This window comes from Rhinolophus sinicus, linkage group LG14 (genome assembly GCF_036562045.2).
Source record: "Rhinolophus sinicus isolate RSC01 linkage group LG14, ASM3656204v1, whole genome shotgun sequence".
Lineage (NCBI taxonomy): Eukaryota > Metazoa > Chordata > Mammalia > Chiroptera > Rhinolophidae > Rhinolophus > Rhinolophus sinicus.
This window is the reverse complement of record NC_133763.1, coordinates 4762800-4784902: the sequence shown is the minus strand read 5'-3', so window position 1 is coordinate 4784902 and position 22103 is coordinate 4762800. Positions and strand designations below refer to the sequence as shown.

The following is a 22103-nucleotide window of genomic DNA, read 5'->3' as shown; positions in this document are numbered from 1 at the left end:
ACAGCCAAATAGCCACAGAATAACCACAACGTGCCTGAAACGGAACTCTCGTCCTGCCCGATGAACAGTAACTATTCCCACCACCCTACTGCCTGAATCTCTATTTTCTCTTGTCACCTTGGCTGGAAACCCCAAGCACCAGTCACCAAATCCCAACAGTCTCCCCTCGCTTTCCTTTCCCATCTCTTCTCACTCTCGTCCAGCCCCTGATCAGCCCCCACCTACGACAGTCTCAGAACCAGCCTCGTGCTGCCCGCTCCATCCCACACACCACGACTAGTGTCCTCGTCCCAAAATACCCATCCCCAAATACCGCTCCTCTGTCTCTCCACGGTCATACCTTTCCTGGCTGAAAGTCAGAGTTTTCTGTAAGGATTCTTGCCTGGATAGCAAAGCAAACATTTCATTCCTCCCTCAAACTTTAGCCAAGGCCATGGGCTCTTGACCACTGTAGTGGTTTTAAAATGTGTACACACATTTTGTACACACTGCCCTCTGAAAGGTGGAGAGCGATTCCCCTCCCCTTGGGCACAGTGCCTTGCTTCTAATGAACAGAATGTGGCAGAAGTGACAATATGTGACTAGGTCACAAAAGACATCACAACCGTTCAGTCTGGGGGAAGCTACCTGCTGTGCCATGAGGACCCTCAAGCAGCCCCATGCAGACAGGCCCACGTGACAGGCACCGAGGCCTCCTGCACTAACCCGCCCGCATGCAGGGAGCCCTGGGAACAAACCCTCCAGCCCAGGCAAGGCTTCAGACGCCTGCCGCCCTGGCTGATATCTTCACTGAACCTGCTGAGAAACCCTGAGCCAGAACCGTCCAGCTAAGACACTCCTGGATTCCCGACCCACGGCATTTGTGTGGGATAATGTTTATTGTTTTAAGCCCTTCGCTTTTGGAGTGGTATGTTCCACAGATGTAGATAACTAATGGAATCCTGCCGAGCTCAGGCTCAATCTGTGCTCACGCCGTCCTGCCATTATCCCTGTCACTATCCATCTCCCAACACCCCTTCCCCATCCTTCAGAATCTAGCTCAAGTTCCATCTCTTTGAGGAGGCCCCCTTTTTCTGTTGGTTTATAAAACCGTTTCCACTTGCATTTCTCGGGCTTGTCCTTTGCCCACCTCCACGCCTGACCACATAGTTCCTTCAGGCATTCCTTCGTCGATTCCTCTGTGTTCCTGTACTCTGTGTATCTTTCCTCCTAGAGATGGAATGCAGTCCTTCCAGACTGCATTCAGCACACTGCAATTAAGAGACTCGATAAATATTTGCTGAGAAAATGATCGCGCGCGCACACACACACACACACACACACACACACGCACCCTGGAAGTGTACTTGTCGGGCATAAAGCAGTGGTGAACGATACGGACTTAGAACTTCACTGTCTGGGGTCTGCTCGCTTAGCTGCTGTCCTTGGGTAAGTTTCCTAAAATCTCTGCAAGCCATTCTTTCCTTAGTGGTTTTTGAAAATAAGGAATTTAACAGTCTGTACCTTAGAGTAATAAACAGATTAAAGAAAACAATACATGCAAATCTCTTAGCCAAGTGCCCAGCACAGAGAGTGCTCACCAAATGGTAGCTGTTATTGTTCTTATTAATCACAAATTACAAAATACACTCTGACATTCTTGGTCCCTGAAAGTCTCTAGATGTTATCAAGTGGCAATCGAAATGAATACAAAATTCTAACAAACTAAAATAGAACTCACGCTTTCTATTAAGATAGCTTTTATTTTTTTTTTAAACCTACTCTTAAGTCAATAGAACGACAGCCTGAACCGATTGTAGGAATGCAGCCTTGACTTTTTCTCCTCTTTGCCCTATTAAGATATTAACTTCAAAGCTTTTGTGGGAACACTTAATTGTTTGCATTCCTTAACATGCAGCCACCATAGTAGTTTCCAGATTCACTTTTAACCTTTACAGTCCTGGGAAGGCACATACAGCAAACTTATTAGACATACAAATTTACATAATGTCTGGGCTAATACAGCAACTGTACATACGTGACTATGCGACACGAAGCAAATCAATGAAAAAAGAATCCAACAGAGCGAATCAATCTAATAAAACATTGCCATGCCAAATATCCTGGGGAGACCTCTAATACTATTCATTAAAAAAAAATTTTATTAAGGGATAATTGACCGATAACATTGTATTAGTTTCATATGTACAAAGTTATGATCTGGTATTCGTACAAATTGCAAAATGACCACCAGAGTACTCTAGTTAACATCTGTCGCTGTATGCAGTTACACAAGACATTTTTTTCTCATGATGAGAACATTTAAGACCTACTCTCTTAGCAATTCTCAAATATGAAATACAGTCTTATTAACTACAGTCACCACGCTGTACCATGACATCGCCAGGACTTTTTATTTTATCACTGGAAGTTTGTACCTTTTGACCTCCCCACCTGCACCCCTGCTTCTGGCAACCACCAGTCTATTCTCTGTGTCTGTGAGCGCAGGCTTTTTTGTTTGTCTTTTTAGTCTAATGTTATTCTAAGTCTGAATCACACGTGCTTCACGAACTCAGAACATTTCTGAGATCATATTTTATAATTTATACATATTCTCAAGGTTTCTTACTAACAGGTTAAATACAACAGATGCTCTTTCATCCTAAAAAATAATAAGAGATCTGTTAAGGAAAATCTAATAGAATGATTTTCAATCCCCATCTATTGAGAAGCATGCACTTTTTAACTGCGGACCACATTTGCTGGAATAAAAAGGACCACTTAATTCAAATTCTTATTCTTCTCTTTCCCCCCACCAATCCATCTTGAAAACTTTAGTTTTTGAAACACTTAATATCTATCCCACTCTTTATTTGACCCTATATATTATCACACAACCTGAAATAGAAACAAAGACTGGTAAATTAGCTTGTTTATTCCACCTTAAAGCCAAACAAAAGTCCAAATAACATTCAGTGCATGTGCTAGTTACATTAGAACTGCCAATCATGCTTGTTTTGAAACTTCGATTTTTCAGAGCTGTCAATCATGTGTGCTGTGAAAGAGATGCCAGTGCGGGAATAAAGCTTTAAAACATACCATCTTCATTACCACATGAACAAATAAATGGACTTTACTTATAAAACTGGACTTCAGGATATTACAGAAATGTATACTACTCTTGAAAAATTAGAATATAACTTAATGAAATGAAAAGACTTGGAGAATTTGGTTCTTTAACCAAAAGGGTAAGTATGGTTTGCTTAACCACAAGGATTTTATGTTTCAGTAAAAGGAGGAATGGGCCTTAACCGATACTAATCAGTTAAGTATTATGACCGTGAGTGGGAAGGAGAGAACCAAACTCTTCTAAACCTGGGCACTTTTATTTTCATTTCTGAAGCAGGCAAAAGTATCAATACATTCCCCTTCTCCACCTGCACCATACACCCCAACTTCCTGTTCACATAGTCATTTGCGTCTGAAATCAAACATCATTGGAAACTTTTCCGTCTACTTCACAACCCACAATTACTCAGTCACCAAGACCTGTCTCTTCTGTGTCCTAGGTTGCTAATGAAAGTCTCCCTTCCTGGTGCTCAGACTTATTTCACACGCTCATCATTTCTTTCCAGAAGCGTCCTTACTGGCCTCCCTAACTCCAGTTTCATTCCTCCAGTATATGCTCCACACCATTGCCAAATGATCTCATTGAAACACAGATCTCGTCCATGTTACCTGTTACAATACTTTAATGGCTCTTTACCACTTTTGGCACAAAGCCCCCATTTTTCCCAAAAGCATGCAAATCCCCTGGAGACCTGGCTCGTGCCCCCTGGCCACTCTGCCTTACTTCCTCCAAAGCGACTTAAGTTCCCAGGAGAGCAGGCTGCCCCACACTTAAAACTTCCAGGTGTGGCTCCCCCCATTTTCCGCACTTTGTATCTCCTGCCCATCTCTGACAACTCAGCTCCACTGTCAGTTCCTCTGGGAAAGCTTCCGACAGGGCTGACAGATGCATCGGTCCCTCTTCTCCAGGGCTACAGAACACAGGAACTACACCTCATTTGGAGTTACGTACGTTTACTTCTCTATCCCCCGACTCAACCATCAGCTCCCTGAGAGCAGGGATTGTCTTTCATCTATACATCGCTAGCATTAAACACAGAAGAGGAACGTAACAGCTCCCCCTTAAACATTTGCTGGCTCAGTGAAAAATTGCACCATGACCCAGTTTATCGAAAAATGAAATTCATAAAATCAGCAGCTTAATTCTTGAGACTGGTAAAAGGTATCATAGGTGTATGCCAAGCCAACCAAACTAATCAATGCCATGAAGCAACATTACGGGCTGATCAATGTTCTTAAGAAATTTACTGATTTATGTACAATTTCACTGTAAGAATTGGCACCATCTCAAATAGTACTTGAGAGCCACTAATCCTGTGTTCTTTCCACGACTGTTCTGACAGGAGGTGTGAAGGTCTCAAGCACAGCAACTGCTCATGTCCAGGTCACTCAGCACCTCGACGGGCTCTGCAGACACGGCTCTGATATGTGAGCAGCCCTGCCGAGGGCATCAGCGAGCAGGCAGGGAACACGAGCAAGACTCTCACACGGCAACACTTCACTTATCAGGACGTTGGTCATCTGGTGACATCGAGTCTCCTCAGAACACGATGAGAATTAAGCAGAGGAGTTTCGAAGCTGTCGAAATACATGGTGAAGTCCATGTACTGAAGTACATACACTTCCTTACAGAAGAGGCTGCCAGGTCCTTACTCAAACACTAGTGATTCTCTTTCTTAAGTACAATAAATGTAGTGACCGATTTCCCAGCCATCAGAATATTAGAAGAAGAAATAATGAGGTCTAAGCAAGCTAAAAATGCAGGCACAGGCACAACAGCAGAAAAAGAAAGATGACACCTAAAGAAAGATGAAATACGAAAACTATATATAACTGGGGGACTACGTGGTTAAAGAGGAGTAATTCTGTATGCCTGAACTGATACAGTACAGAAATTAACGTTTACAATTATGATCTTGGTCATCAAAAACAGAGACAAAAAAAAAATAACCACGTTAAACTATTTTAGGTTTAACAAGATTTTTAAAAAAAAGTAGATGACATACCTTATTTTAAAAAATCAAAGAATTAAAAATTAAGCATTACATGTAAGGAGTCATCTTTCCACTATTTGTAGAATAAACTTTTTTTGAAATATATCATTCCCAAATAACAGCATGGCTGCTGGCTCCACGCTACTAATCATTGTTAGACATTAACCCGTTCCTGTGTATCACTATAATTATGACACACATCCATTCCGAAACAAAGCCTGGGCCCGCTGGTCGTTAGCTCACTGGTGGTGACACTGTCCAATCACTATGGACACCTCCCCAAGGACCACAGTGCACTATAAACATGGACACCTTCACCAAGGATGTGGTAACAGGCGACCTATTATTGGAAAATGGGGATAATATGCTCTGCTTCCTAAGCCTCTTATGAGGAATAAATTGGACAATATACATAAAATGCCAATGTAGGTTTTCAGAAACTAGCTGTTAGGATTATCAGATGGGGCTATGGAAAGGGGTCTTGATCCACACTAGGGCAAATTTTGGGAAATTGTGTGTTGTATCAATAAGAAAAGAAAAAATGTCTAAAGAGAAGGGCAGGCAGGTTCACACGATGATGGGCCAAGTGATTTATATTTTTAAGTCACAGTAGAAGCCTTCTGACTCAGGTTGGTTCATGAAAAAGCAGGTCAAAGTGAGGACTCATAAGTAAAGTATACACATACACTGTGAAGACATGAACTTAATTAGCACTAACCAAATCCTCTGACACAGGGCTGGACCTTCTCGCTGAGCAGAGGTCTACTCCCTGGAGCTGTGTACTGCTTTCCTACGTAAACAACACCCCTGTTGCAGGTCTGTGATCGCCAGGGTCAGTTGCTTTCAAATCAAACAGGAACAGAAGGATATTTGGAAAGCAATTCCTTCCAGATTGTTATGCTTCCCCCCAGTCTTTATGATTTACTTGCTCAAACTAATTCAATAGCAATTTTGTTTTAAAAAAGATCATCTCTCCTTTATGGAGTCTTTCCAAAAAAAATGTCTTTCATAAGAACAAAAACCCTTTCTGTACTCATGTTTTATTAATTTATGCCATAATCAAATAGATTACTTAACAAGAATATAAATAGGTTTTGGAACAAACACAACAGTTTTTTCCTAAACTATACCTCAACTGCAAGAAGCAAAAGTGCCCAGTCTAGTAGAGGACTACTAATTTCTAATTTTCCATGTAGTGCTGGTATCAGTCAGTGGATTTTAGAGAAGAGAACAGAGTGTTGATTAATTTAGCAAGTCAGTTAATTCAAAGATAATTGCCAAGGAAGTTTTGGCAATTTATTTTGTTTCAGTCTGATTTCTGATTTCAAGTCATAGCTGAGATGAAAAAAAAAATTTATAAAGGTTAAAACTTTTGAGGTTGATACTGTAAGCATTAGGTCCCTTCCAAACCTCCAAAGTGAATTTTCCAAATTCACTTATAGTATTTCTATTTTGCACTTCACTCTAAGTAGGTCACCATATATCGATCATGTTTAAATACATGGTTATATTCTGAATGTTACTATTAATGTAGTCTCTTTCTAGAACTAATTTTTCTTCCAAAAGTTTTTCAAACTTTTCATTTGTTTGCAGTAAAAATACTCACCATCACTCCCCGCACACACTTTAAACAAAATGTTCCCAGAACTGTAATATGTAAAATAATGACTGTAGAGCTATTCTGAGAATAGGACCTAACTTCCCCTGTACCCCCCGAGCAATCACTGAAGCCTTTCTGCACAACTCAAGAGCTTCTTGAGACAAAGGCTGAAAACTGTTTCTTTAAACTGTAATCAAAAACTAATATTAAACAAGAAGAGTTATAGAACTTATTAAAAGGGTGCTACTTAGCGAATTGGGATATTCAGTTAACCAAAATGATTTCTGATTGTTATCGGTTACTCTAAGTTTGAAATGCCACCAAACTTATCAAAAGCAGTGGTGAAAAAATTAAAACATGTGCTAAACTGGGTATTTTTTAAATTTCAGTTATTTTTCATTGCATTTAATCTTTAAATTGTTCTAACGTAGAATCAATTAAATCACACATAAGTCTAAATGAAGAGAAAAAACAGTTCTCAAAAGGAATTTTTAAAAAGGAGATTAGGCTGATGAATGATAAACGAATTATGTAAATACCTACATCTTACTGACAGTCACTTAATTAAATAAATGTAGCAAAGCAGGAAGATTGGCCGTTACTGAGACTTCGCCTCCCAGAATCCACCCTGCCAGAGGCCTGACGCCATGAAGGCAGACAGCAAATGTGTGTTCAGCCCAACAGCTATCCTATGTGATGGTATGATCTAAACTTGCAGGTGGGAAAAGGGGACGACCAGAGACGCATCCGGGTCCCTTACGTTCCCATTTGCTGTTATCATCCTTCCACTAATGATAAAGCCAACAGGTAAGATTTGATTAAAGTATTTCCCATCCACAAATTTGGTTTTGGATACAGGCAGGAAGCAAAGTAACTGGTACAGTAATTATGCTGACCTGGTCCTTTTCTACAATACTTTCAAAGCCTAAGTGACAGGTAGCTAAGAGAGACCTAGAGAATGGTTTTGGGGAGAACATAAGCATTTCTACGTGTAGAAACCAAGACATTTACTAGATATTCTGAGAAGAGTATAAACCTTCTTTTCATGACAAATTAAAAACTGGACAACAAGGAATTACTAAGTTAGAAAATTTCTCCCCCAAAACAATGTGTGTAGATAAGAGGTGTAGTCGTTACCTTCACAGCCATCGGGGCATGTGTACATACAGGTAGGCAGGGAAAGAAGTTAACCACACTCTCCTGGTTAAATCTTGGCGGAAGCGAACTGCTCCCTTCAGCGTGCGGTTAGAAATAAGATTCCCAGCCTACAAAGCCAGAGGAGGAGAGCGTGAGCCCTGACTCTTGTTTATCATTTGGGGGGGGGGGGAGATGAACATTCAAATCTTCCCCGAAACTATTCTCACTGCTTTGCAATGCCGTGACTCTGGCCCAACCTGACTAACTAGCATTAGGAAAGGAAATATGCATAATTTCTGTTTTTTTCAAACAATCAACAAAGTCCAATATTTTTGAGGTATCCCAACGTTAAGGAACATGCTTAAAGCGTTTGGAAATGATTCTACTTACTCTCCATCCACTTCTGGTCTGTTACATACACAGTGAAACTTGCCGCCAAAATCTATATAAAGATCGTTCTCCACAATGTGAAAGATTCGTCCAATGACCAGTTTATCCTTGGCAGGGCCCATCTGTGTGAGAGGAGAATGTCTCAGCATAGACGCGAAGGATTGCTCACTTTTTGGAGAGCCCTAAACATGAAAAGAGATACTTAGATGCATATAATTCAGTATAAAGGTATGATAGTATAATAAGATCTTACAGGAAAACATTTTAAAAGTCATCTGCTGTATATTTACATTTTGTAGCAATAATACGCTATATTTAAGTGGAATTTTGCTTTAAAAAGCCAGGCAGACTCCCTTTCCTTCATGAAGAGGGGCCAGAGGAACGGAGGCTTCTGCACGTGGCGGGGGATGGCATGGTGTGGTGGCCCAGAGTGGAATCTGGCATGTCCCCACATGGGGAAGGTCTGAGTACCCGAGAGGACATCCAAGAGGGCGGTGGGCCTTATTCCTAGTACTGACCATCTGCAAAAAAAATGCCTTCGAATTCCGGTTTACTGAGATTATTCTTGTAATACAAATTTAAACAACGCATTAAGGTAAAAATGATGAAGGGTCCCTTTGATTAGTAGGCGGAACTCAAGTTCTCATTGCGCAATATTTTTAAACGGCTTGACTTTGTTATAATTGACTTCTTTTTCCTAAAGTAAAATTTCAGAGGAAAAAATAGCTTCTTTGTTTTGTGCTGCTCATGTTCTAGGAGTCTTTTTAACATTGAATTTAACTTGAGGTATGACTGAATAAATAACGCAGGCTGCTTACTTTTTTTAACTGACAGCGTATTTCCAAACATTCTTTTTCAAATATCCATGCGTAAGATTTGTGCCTTCAACCCCTCTTTGTGTGCGGTGTGATGTCTGAGCACTTTGGCTCACACTAAAGGCAATCCTCAGACCTATTTGTGAGAGCGAATGACAGAAGAATATGCATTTGATCCAACTACATACATCCTGTATTTGGAATGAGTTTTACACTTGTTATTCAAGTGAGAATTATTAACAGCTTGATGGTGTGCGTACTTAAAAACTATAAAACCATAGTTCTGACTGAATGCTACTGCATGTAGGACTCCAAGAATTACAAACACGAGTGCCAGGCTGGGTGGGGGCTCGGTGAGAAGAGGACGTGCCAGCGTAAGGTACAGTTACCACTTGTAGGTCCAGCTGCTGTTGCAATTCAAGTCCAGTGTTGCCATAACTTTCGATTTTCCAAGAAAAGCCAGAAATCCATGTACCGATGCAAAATTTGCTCTATTTAAATGTTTATATGTTGAAAAGAAGTTTTTCATTTTATAAATCTGGCAAAACACACATGCTGCCCCATGGTCCAAAAGTTTACGGCCTTTGCCTCAAGAAAGTCAGAATGCATGTGGGTGATGCCAGATCGCTTAGCTGCTGGAGGAGGTGGTGACAAGTTTGTCCCAGCGGGTTGACACACACTGGGAAGACATCCCTAGCACATAAGTAAGGGTCGCTCTAAGCCAAAGACAAGCCGTAGACCTAGATGCCAAATAGAGCTGAAAGGTAGCCAGGAATATGAGCCATAATACGAGTTGTATAATTCCACACAGGATAATATTAAAGGTACTTAAACACGTGTCTTGAAAAAATAGTTCTTTCTCGCAGACAGCCAAGGATGAAACACACACATCCGATAGGCTCGACACAGACGGAGCTACGAGCTGTCCTCTACAGGTGAGGCGAAGTAAGTCATCAGTGACAAGGGCAGCTACTGAGGTCCTCTGCTGGGAGCCGTTTCGTCACCCTCAGCAGCTGCCACCAGCGCAGCTGAGAAGAGCACTGCTCAGGGAAGAGCAGGCAGAGCAGCAGCTTGGGGTCTCGTCCTGCTCACTCGCTCGCAACCACGGTGGCTCCTTCCCAATTTCCCCAATGACTCGCTTTCCCTTGTCCCACTCCTGTGGCTGACGGTCCCTCTCTCCTCTTCCTCTCACTGCCCCTTCTTTTCTTTGGAAGACTTTCCATTGAAGCCAAGGTCTAATTAAAACAGCCTTGGAAAACAGGAAGATCCCGGAGTAAATGCACTCGTTACACATTTATTGAAGAGAATGCAGCCACCACGAGGGCCTGTCCCTAAAACAACATAATCTCCCTACAACCATGAAGAGCTATGTGGGCTACGGCCAGTACGACAGTACGTGGTGATGAAGGGCCGTCATCGCCACCGAAGCAGTGGCCGCAGCAACACAGAGGGGACACAGCAGGGTCTTGCTCCCACCTGGCTGCAGAGAGTAAAGGCAAAGGGTAGCAGTGCCACAGAAGTCAAAGAGTGAATTCATTCGGTATAATACGTACTGGGTTGTGAAACCCATACATTGCAGGGAACACTGGCCCGCCGGTAGGTGTACTTAAAAACAGCAGTGTGCATATTTATATACATACGTATATTATGTATACATGTATGTACATGTGTGTATATACATTTATACAAATTTACACATGTCTACAGTAATATTATACAGATATAAATTCCTCAAAACTATCAAATGCTAATAATTTCTATACAGAACTATTTTTCTTCGTATTACAGAAAATCTGGAACGCAAAGAATATATATTACCTTTAAAATGTAATATACATAGCGAGCATCGGGCATAGATCTAATATCCCTCTCACGCACATGAGGGCCTTTACTCTACGGCTTGGAAGCAGAGGTGATCATTGCTAAAAGAAACATGGGCTACCAACTGGCCCAGCTACCTCACTGAACATGTGAACACCGTGCCTAATAGTCAAAGTGACACGATGTCCTGAGCAGTGATTCTTGAATACAAGGTGCCTCAGAAGAAAAAAAATAGAAACATTATTTGAAAACTTCAAAGGAAGGCAACTATACAGCAGAATAACAGAAATACTTAGGAAACTTAGGTTTCCTGTGGCCAACTCAGCCATAAATAGCGAAAAAATCTTGAATAAGTCATTTAACCTCTCTCTGGATCTGTATTCTCATTTGTAAATAAAAGGATTGGATACCTATAGACTTTAGTACTAAGAATTCTTAAACATTCTAAAATATAAAAAGGATTTTATAAAATAACAAACATTAAAAATGGAAGACAAATCCTACCCAGCTTCCTCTCCTAATGTAAACAATAACAATAAAAACAATGAAACAGTGTATGTGTTTTACTTCGTATTAATTAGCAAGAAGAAAAAAATTTCAATATGCATCTTCTCTGACAAGTAATTTTAAAATGACTCCCTTCCATTAACTGTGCTGCAACAACTTTTGTTTCCCCAACCCTAATCAATACATGTCATGCTCATAACAATGTTTTTTCATTAAAATAAATGGTCTCGTGGTTCAAGGTGGCAGAGTGAACGCTTACATTTCTCTTTCTCCCTCCTGAAATCCCATTAAATGATGGTAAAAGAATGAACGAAAAAATGACAAATCCTCATTACTGAAGAGGACGGAAAGGAGACAAAAGCCTACAGGAGATTTCAACAAGGTGCTAGGGGACAGAGAGCACGCAGGAGAGCGGTAATTAGCGAAGCAGATGGAAGGAAGCTGCAGCTAAAAATACACGTGAAAGGACGAAGCTGTGAAAATAAGTCGATCTATTGTGAAGAGTCCTGTGAAGGTGTGGGACTGTCCTGCCAGGAATCCCAGAAGCTGGAATGAGAAGAGAGGTCGAGCAGGACAGGAACAATGAGAAGATTACAGGCAGGGCAGTCCGTTTTCTGTCAAGCACAAAATACCTGGCAGTGAGGCCAAATGCAGACACCGAGTATGAGGCATTAACTACCCTGGCAAAATTAATACAGTATTTTTTTCTCTTCTCTAAAAAAATAATTGAATAAATTATCTAGAGAAGAATGAAGTTTGGGATGACTGGTCATGGAGCAATAGGTAACACATCCAAGCAGTAAAGCAAAGAATCAAAATGACAGCTGTTTGGCAAGGTGTGAACAATCAGTCAGGACGGGAGCAGGAGGGCTCCCCAGGCAGGCTCTGCCGTGTGACAGACAGGTGGTGCCCATCCGGGCTCTGCCACTTACCAGCTCTGAGGCGGGGGCAGCACGTGCTACACCAACTCACTGTGCTGCTGTTTACTCATCTGTAAAATGGGTGAATAGTTATACAAATTTACAGGGTTGCTGTGAGGATTAAATAAATGCACAGCCATCAAACAGTGCCTATAAAAAAGGTAGGTTTGAAAAACATTAATCAATTTCTTATAGGCCCACTCACACCAAGTTTTATTGACAAACCAGTAGTTTTCAAGTGGGACATTTTTGCCTCCCCCCACCAGCCCCAACATTTGACGTCTGAATGTGTGGATACACGTCTGTCATGACTGGGGGTGCTACTGGACTCTAACGCATAGAGGCCAGGGGTGCTGCTAAACATCCTACAATGTACAGAATGGCCCCCATAGCAAAAAATTCTCCAGTTCAAAATGTCACTCGCAGCGAGGTTAAAAAACCCTGGACTAAGCGCAGACAGCAGCACACAGCAGAACAGCTATCAGAGCAAGGTGTGTTCACTGAAGGAGACACAGGGTGGCAGGCCAGGCAACAGATGAAGGGAGTACAATTCCAGAAGGTCAGAATGGCTGCAGGCGGTCCCAGACTGAGAAGGACGGGAGGAGGGCCCAGAAAAATAGTGGCAGATAAAGACCTGGTGAGGGGCCTGGAGAACATGACCAGGGTAAACGGCCATCCGGGAAGGGCTCCGGAGTTTGAGAACCTGAAGGTAAGACTGTAACAAGAGATGATGATACAGACATTATTAGATCTGCAAGTGAAGAAAACTCACAATGAAGGTCTTTTTAGGTTGGAGCAAAAGTATTGCAGGCTTTGCATTTATTTTTAACCTTTTAAACTGCAGTTACTTTTGCACCAACCTAACAGAATGCGATCCTGAAAACCTGCTGTTAACGTGCTGGTGAAGTCATCGCCAGAATGCTGAGGTCAGAGAACCTGCAGGTGTGACGAGAAGAGAGAAAAGCTGGGAGCCCAACATGGAGAAAGAAACTGAAAGAACGAGAAGGTCTCTTGCAGGGCGTCTTTTCTTCCATACTTTTCCCTGGTCTATGGAGTGAGGGCTCAAGGTAGAGAAAGCCACGCGGAAGATACTAGAACTTGCCCTACCTACCAAACACGCCAGATACACTGCATTCCTGGAGGCACTGCAGCAATTAGTGCCACTTTCAAGGACAGGAAGGGCGCGGGTGGTGACCCCCACAGCCCTGTTCAACTCGCCTCTGTGGCCTTGCGGAAAACAGATGTTCTTAGAGAATGACAGTTGATGATCGTGAACTTAATCAAGTGGTAACTCCAATTGCAGCTGTTGTTCCAGATGTGATTTCACGGCCAGAGCAAGTCAAATATCCCCCAGCACCGGGTATGCAATAACCAAGCTAACAAATGCTTTCTTTCTCTCGACATGGAAGTAGGCGACACATATAGCTGAGGGTTCCATTAATTCTGGTCCGTCACACATGCTGACTGCACTTGGAAACAGGAAGTTCCACCTCCTGCAGACATGGTAAGACACGTATGCCAGAGGGTGGGAGGTAACTCCCACAAAAATGCGGGGCCCTGGGCAAGTTCCTGGGGCCAGTGGTCTGGGCTCCGGCAAGATACCCTTTCTTACCACCGAGAAAGCAGCTCAATGCCCAGTGGGCCTCTGAATTGTGGAGGCAAAATACCCTATTGGACATGCTTCTCTAACTTTTTTTACCATGTAATCCAAAAAGCTGCCAGTGCTGAGGGGGGCCCAGAACAGGACAAGGCTGAGCACCAGGTCTGGGCTGGTGGGCAAGCTATTCTACTACTTGGCCCTCACTACCCGGCACACGTGTGCCAGACCCTGACGCAGAACGGGGATGCTGACAGACATGTCCAGGTGACCCCAGGGCAGAGCCGCAGTGGCCCTGGAGGCCAGCCTTCCAGTGGGCGGAGCTCTGAGCGGTGCCCAGTGATGGCTTCACCTGGACAGAGACGCAGCCTAAGGTACGGGTTTATACTGATTTGTGGGCAATGATGAATGATTGTGCTGGGCACTCAGGGATTTCGAAGGAACATGATTGGAACATAGATGATGAGAAGGTCTGAGAAAGATACGCAGACAGGCCCCTCTGAATGGACAGAGTGAGAAAATAAATGAGTCACATGTGAATGATCTGTTCGGGGGAAAAGGATCTTAACGACCAGGGGATAAGATAACCAGCCCTGTGGACGCCGGTCAGCTCTTTCCCCAGCCCCTCCTGCCCCTCGCAAATGGGTTCAGGAACCAAGTGGCCATGGCAACGGGGAGGTGCCTCTGTCGCAGGAGTAGGAGGGGCTTCTCAGCATGTCCCAGACCACTGGCCAACTACAAAGTCACCAAGGCAGCAGGAGCCTGCGTTTTTGTGGGACGGACGTGATGTATGGATTCAGGAACAATGACTTCTCCTCACCCACGTTGATCTCACTGCAAACACCGTGAAATGACCAACTGCCCACAGCAGAGACCAATACTAAGCCTCCAATTGGCATCGTCCCCTGGGAGCATCAGCTGTGTACTCAGTTGATGACACAGGACCATTCTAAATGGCTGTGTTATCACTGGAATAGACACTCTGAATATGGATGTCCCTTCCCGGCCCACAGAGCGTCTACCAAAACCACCATCCAGAAACATACAGAATCCCATTTTCATCGTCATGGTATTCCACGCAGCGTGCTTCTAACCAAAGGAATCATTTCACAGGAAATGAGGTGGGATAATGGGCTCACGTCCATGGAATTCACAGTCTTACCAGTGCTGGGCCTAACAGACTAGTGACACGATTGTAAACTTGGTTATTTTGAGACCACTGTAAATACACATGCAATTTTAAGATATGATACATGGAGAGAAGCCCTGTCCTTTACCCAGTTCCCCCAATGGTACCACCTTGTAAGACCACAGTATAGTATTACACCCCGGAAACTGACACTCAGATTTCCCCAGTTGTGTCCGTGATCTTTGTGTAGCTCAGTACAATTTTGTCCTGTGAAGGTTCATGTATTCACCACCCCAGTCATTACAGGACAGTTCCACAACCACAGGGACCCCTCGTGCTGTCCTTTTATAACTCTCTGTCTCCCTTCGGCCCACCCCCATCCCTAACTCTCAGCGACCCCTGATCTGTTCCCCATCTCTGTAGTACTGTCATTTCAAGAACGACACATTTGGGACCTGCCTCTTGCACTCGGGATAATTCCCTTGACAGAGAAGCATTCCAGTTGATGCGAGCAAAACTCGCTTGTCTCTGTTTATCGCTAAGCAGGATTTCAGGGGAGAGATGGAGCAGTTTAACCACTGAGCCGCTAGGCTGTTTCCAGTTTGGGCTATTACAAGTCTAGCTGCTGAGGACATTTGTGGACAGGTTTTTACAGGAACGGAACTTTTCACTTCTCGAGGATACGTACTCTCTGCCCCGGCGTGCACCTGTTTCCTTTGTGGAAGTCTCCACTAGGCCAGGGACTTTGAGTCACCTACTCCAGACTGGGCATCTGCCACTCATTGTCTGCCAGTTGCCAAGAGCAGGCCGCCCAAAGCTTTAAAGAGGCAAAATCCAAACTGAATCAACACTGTTGAATTTTATTCCCAAATCCCTAAAACCAAGCTCTACTCAAATGCAAGTTTCCTCATTCCCTGCTATTTAATGCCAATAGATAAAAACAAACCTAAGGGTCACACTCGTGTTACAAAATTCAGTGTAATGAAAGGAGAAAAATTTAATATAACCTTTAAAAGAGAAAACAAAGTAAACCCAAACCCAAACACATTAAGAGAAGGGAACAAAACCGAGTTAAGAGCGATATACAGATGGTGAAAGCTAATGCTGCCGAGAAACCGAAAAGTCTGGCTGCACGTGATCAAATCACATGACCGCCCATGGAACAAATACACACAGAATATGGTCACTTTCTTTCAGGAAATGCATGGTATTATATAAGCATATTATTGGTGTTGATAAAAACCTACTTTCCCTAGAGATTTATATCTACTTCAACACACTCTTTCATTGTTTGTATATTAACTGGTCATTTCCTCTAAACATGCTTTGAAAATGTTAGGCTCCACTGTGAAACTAAACATTTCAGAAGATTTTTATTACCAACTCAGAGCTAAGTCTCCTAGAATTCTAATAATGTAAAAACCAGGGGACACCATGGTTAAAACCAGAAATATTTTTCAACATTCCTTTACATATTAGTTTATAAAACATTGGAATAATTTTTTAAATTGTCAATATAAAACCAGTGGAAAAAAAAGTGGTTAAATAAAACTATATAATATTGCTACTATATGTATTTAGCAGACTTAAAACTTATACTAAAAATATGAGAATTTTTTCCAATATATTGAAACAAATACTTTAAATAAGCTGTATTTCGGATTTTCCCAATATTCTGAAAAGACAATATCTGATTTAAATACTGTCTCCTGGAATATTCCAGCATTTTAAAATAAAAAAATAGCAATAAGAATATTCATTTATATTCAAGAGAGAAATAACATTTTAAAAATATTTGCATAAAATCTAATATATCTCTAAACTGAAACTATAAACTGTGTAACATTAGTATTCTACATAAATAAGCTAACATAGTAAAATGTTATTCACCATCTTAAAACAATACTGCATGGCCTTAAATTCTTACAAAACCTTATCTTTTCAAAGTGCTAAATATGCCACCCTCTACCGTTAGGAAACAGTAATATTCATAAAGCAGAAAACCAATTCTTGGCTCAACTGTCGCCATCTGGTGGCTATAAGAAGGGGGATCAGCCGCAACACAGTTTACAATTAGCTTAACAGTGTCAACAAATCTCTACTGACATAAGAGGGTTAAAGGCGGAAGGAAGGGAAGAAAAGGTACCTGACTTAAAAAATATATTTTACCAGGTGCTCGATACATAAATGATGTGTTATGTTGGTTACAAAAATGCAAAGGACTTGGTCCCTACGGTCACAAACACACACACACTAGTTAAAGAGACAGCTGCATAAACCAGTATTAAAAGTAATGAACCAAAGGAAAAGAGGTGGCTAGGTGAGTGGAGTGAGGGCACCCACAGACCTGCACACAGAACAATGGCATGTCAGGTCACTGAAACAAGATCGCTGTAAGGAGTGACCTCATTGAAATTGTAGGGTAAGGAATTCACGGTGAATGGCCCTTGATTAGATTCCCACCAGCAGGGGAAAGCTCCTTTTAAGGAAAACTCGCTTGGCTCTTACTGAATATCGCTTCCCTCTGAGGTGCATGTATAGACACACAAGTCCGCACTTTCAGGATAAGAATTAAATTAATGGGTACAATTTCAACTTGCATCATTACACACATTTTTAAATCCAGTAATAGGCCACCTGAGATGTTATTTCTCATGTATCATTATTTAATCATAGAACTGTATGAATTTAATTCCAATTCAAATCAACTAATATTAATATGGACTCAAGCCCTACCTGTGTGTAAGGCTTGATGCAAGGAAGGAAAGGAGTAAATGAAAACATGACCCCTGACCTCCAGGAACTACAATCCAAAAAACAGAAGGAAGCAAACTCACAATAAAACAAATTCACTTTACTATAAAGAGAGTGTGTACCATAAATGTAGTACAAAACAAGGCGACCCCCGACATCCAAAGGCGTTTCATCTGGTTGGTGACACAACAACGGCCTAATACAAGAGGTGGCTTTTACAACTGAACTTGCAGGCAGGGACGCTAAATCCAGGACAAAGAACAAAAGTAATGAAATAGGGATTTATTTAGGGAACAGCAAACTGTTTATGTTCCAAAAAAATTTTTAATAAGAAACCATGTTTCAAATGAAATTTTACATAGAACCCCAACATATATATAACATAAATGTATTACTTTGTTGGCATAGTGTATTTTATGAGTTCAAACTGATAGCATTTACTTATTATTAGGTCAAAAATGTGAAATGAACATGCAGTTATTTTGATAAAAATCACAAATTGGTATCAGGGGTGAGGGATAACAACCTCAGTCTCCAATTTCTGTATTTTGTTTTCACTGCCCAATATCAAGAAAACCCACTTACAGTAATACCCCACATGGGTAAGGGGGCGAGGAAACAGGCACTGTCATGCACTGTAAACGGGAATGGGATACAAACAGGCCGCATCTACCAAAATACAAATTGTGTGCACACTTTGTCCCAGTATATATTCCATAAATATTCAACAAAATGCAAATGCTCACTGTAGCACAGTCTGTATGAAAGGGGGGAAAAAAGACAAACAGAAAGAATCCAGAAGCTCATTAATTCCTGGTTAAATAAATTACACTATATCCTCATCATAGAATACCAAGCATTTTTTCAATGAGTTAAATGTACACTACACATATGTAATGAGAAGGAAAAATATTCAAAGTTGTACTTAAGTGACAACAGCAATTTTCAGCAGCAGCAACTAAAATACATACTTGTACACCGAGTGCTTAAGTATCAGGCATTTGTGATAAGTGTTTAAATAACGAATTCATTTAATCTCATAATAATCCTATCATCGTTTCGTAAAAAAGGAAGATACACAGACATTAAGTAATTTTCCAAGGCAACACAGCTAGTAAATGATAGAAGAACCAAGATTCAAACCAAGACTTACGCTCTGAAACAGTAATGTACTCCCAAACAGTACCAACCAATGTGTTAAGTTTATAAATATATACACACATATGTATCAATAATTACCTTTTATTTACATGTGTATACATAAAATTTCTGGAGTATGCATTTTTAAAACATACACCCTCCAGCCTTCAGAAAGTGAGAAAAAGAGAAAGGGGGTTGTCACATTTCTCATAGTAACCTTCAATGCTATTTAAATTCTCTTTTTAAAGTAAGCAAATATTACTTTATAAATTAATTTTTTTCAAAAATCCTGATCACACAATAAAGATGAACTTTATTCATCTAGTAATCTCAGGACACTATTCAATTCAATAGATCCAGAAACTTCAAACACTAACGTGCACATTTTTTCACAAAGTTGAATCTCTGTCAACACCTAGTAACTGCTCATATTGCGCCTCATAAACATAAGTCAGAAAAGCACTGAAAACCTCCAATTAACATTAAAATTAAAACAAATGTGGTATTTTCAGTTATCTTATTAGTCCCACAATTGTTTTTGCTGAATTATTATTCTGGGTAAGCTCATATAAGGAATATACGCAAGCTTGTACTATTCTCACTTGTACAACTGTTTTTGAGCAGTCACACACAGATCTCAGGTCAAAGAACAGTCTAGGCCTAATTCAAGTTCAAATATGCACTATGCATACATTTCATTCATTCACCCATTTGGCAGACACTTACTGAGCCTCAGCCCACTAAGAGGCACGCACTGTGAGAGATGCCAGGCAGTTTTCTACAGTCCCGGACACTATGTGTCTGTTAACTGTTTGATACTGGGCCCCAAGGAGATAAATACAGAAATTGAGTGTTTTTAAATAACTTAATATTGCCAGACATCCAATTTCACGTCTGTTGACTCGAATGATTAAAAAAATCTGGCTTGCATTTACGTCTATTTCTTCCACTTCATTTATCTAGTAATTCTATCATATTTGACCAATGTGTTGCCTGAGACAGATGGGAATTTTTTTAAAGTCCTGTGGGGACAGAGCCAGGAGAGCAGTTTCCAGGCTCTCCGCCTCAGGTGGAAAGGTGCTGGCTCAGGTAGTAAATGGCCATCAACCGTGATTGGATGGCCATCAGCTGTAGCTAGTTGGCCGTCAGCTGTAACCTGTGAGCCATTGGCCACTAATATAACTGCCGGGGCTATGCCAGCAGCAACTGGGGGCTAGCAAGAGGATGGTGGCTGAGCCTGCAAGAGAGGAATGCAGAAAGGCGGGTGCCCAGCGAGAATATAGTGGTATCACTCCCCCCTCCATGGCTCCGTGGGTGTTCCTTTTTGGCCCCACCATGTCCTGTGTTCTTATGTGGGGAGCAGGACCAGAGGCCCCGGAGGCCATCCCATAGGACAGCCACCCTGCACGACAGCTGTTTACAGGAAAGTGAAACGCTGACACGTTCAACTGCTTGCTCCAGTTCATAGAGACAGTAATTCTCTCCACCTCGCCACTGAATTAACACAGATTTATAAAGATCCTTGCACGCCAGACAGCAAGCTCCATGCAGGAGCTACAGCCTAGACAGGAACAGCAGAGAGCCCAGCCTCTCCGGGGTGAGTCCAACTCGCCTCCGAGTGCAGGACTCGCCCTGGACCGCCTGACTGGCAGCGCTCGCTTCAGGAAGACACGCGCAAAGGAGTGTGGACACCGCGGGTGCAGCCCGTAAATGCCGCACATAAACACAAGAAATGAAAGAAAACAGCAACCACGCGCCCCATTCCAAGTGGCCTGCCAGTGGGTAGGCAAGACGCACCCCCTGCCGGCTCCACCCCCTACGCCAGGCCCCGCCCCAGCCACCCGGTCCCGCCCCCACACCAGGCCCCGCCCCAGCCACCCGGTCCCGCCCCCACACCAGGCCCCGCCCCGATCCCGGAACCAGCCGCTGCTACGGGCTCCGCGCAGACTGCCGGCTCCACCGCAAGGCCGGCGTCCGAGCCCGACTCTCGGCCGCGCCCCCAACGCCGGGCTCCGTCCCGACTCCCGGGCCCGCCTACCGCGTCACTGGCACAGCTCCCGCGACTCACCCTCGTCCGTCCGAGCTCCGCCTTCCGCTGCAGGTCGGAGTGACGCTCCAGAGCGCTCGCGAAACCGCCAGGGCGCGATCTAGACTCCGTGGGCTCGGCATTCTCGCTCCCGGAGCCACTTTCAGTGCCTGCGCCTCTACAGGGCCGAGAGACGAGGAACACTCGCAGGAAATGACTTTCGGCAGTCAGGGCACGGGTCCGACAGAGCGCTGCCATGATGGCTCCAGAACCTCTGACCTTTAACCTCTCCGCGAGCGCGCAGGTCACGGGTGGAGCAACAGAAGGTCCGCCTTTATACCGCAAAGCACTGATGCGTGGTGGGCGTGGCCTATTCGGCGCACGCGCAGAGTGGTGTGGGAGAGGCTGGAAGTAAATCGGTGGGTTAAGTGGTTGGCCAGAGGTTGTCTGCTGGCAGCAATCCGCTTCGTTTTGCGTGGAGACCGTTCTTCACTTCGGGAATTTCGGCCTCCCAGGTATCCCTTGGGCCTGTCCTGCTGTAAATTCTGATAATGCGACACTTGCTGGCCCCCACGTGGCTGCGGGGCTCGTTCCCCTATCGCTCATCAGGTCTTTGCTCAGATAAGAGGGTCTCCTTGATTTCATTATTTAGAATTGGAACCCCAAATACACACCATCGGGCGCCCCCGGTTTTCTCTCTACCGTTTACCGCTTCTTCATATGCCATTTTACTTACCAGTGATTTTGTTCAGCGTCCGCTCTCTCAACTTGGTAACAGGGATTTTGCTGTTGGGTCCCTGACACTGGGCACATAACGTATTAGGGCGCAACCAGTTCTGAAATCTTGGATCCAAGTTTGTCCTTGCTTCCTCTGTGGTCAGCCCACCCACGTTACAAAACATCTTTCCGAGACATTGTTGTCACTTCCAGATAAAAGTACGGAATGTGCCTAAATAGGCACCACCAGAGGGCCCCCCCTCGGTTTTCTCCCTTTCCCAACAATCTTAATTCCCAGAATTGGCCCCCACGCTTCAAAACCGAGCCTAACACCGTAGAGTGTTTACAAATTTACTTAAGAGTGTTTACAAATTGAGCTGTCCATCCATTTTCTATCCAGTAATTTTATATTAGTTAGGCAATTGTTTACATGTAATTAGTTATTTTG

At 42.9% G+C, this 22103-nt stretch overlaps 1 protein-coding gene and 1 long non-coding RNA gene across 3 annotated transcripts in view; one reads left to right on the top strand and one right to left on the bottom strand.

Moving 5' to 3' along the window:
• The window catches only part of TPD52 (tumor protein D52), a 186332-nt gene that overhangs the window by 76600 nt on the left and 87629 nt on the right, over positions 1 to 22103 (bottom strand). The window contains exons 1-2 of one of the 2 annotated variants that reach the window (XM_074319266.1): positions 20981 to 21456; positions 8230 to 8411 (exon numbers count right to left, since the gene is read on the bottom strand). In XM_074319266.1, the coding sequence (XP_074175367.1) occupies positions 8230 to 8411; positions 20981 to 21196 (398 nt within the window). In that variant the 5' untranslated portion in view covers positions 21197 to 21456. Of the gene's footprint in view, positions 1 to 8229; positions 8412 to 20980 lie in introns of those variants that run through there. The other variant, XM_019725571.2, reaches the window with a different exon arrangement.
• Positions 906 to 7992, top strand: LOC109444299 (uncharacterized). Its single transcript, XR_002136826.2, has 3 exons — positions 906 to 1428; positions 3017 to 3227; positions 4452 to 7992. It is a non-coding gene; the product is annotated as an uncharacterized LOC109444299 (long non-coding RNA).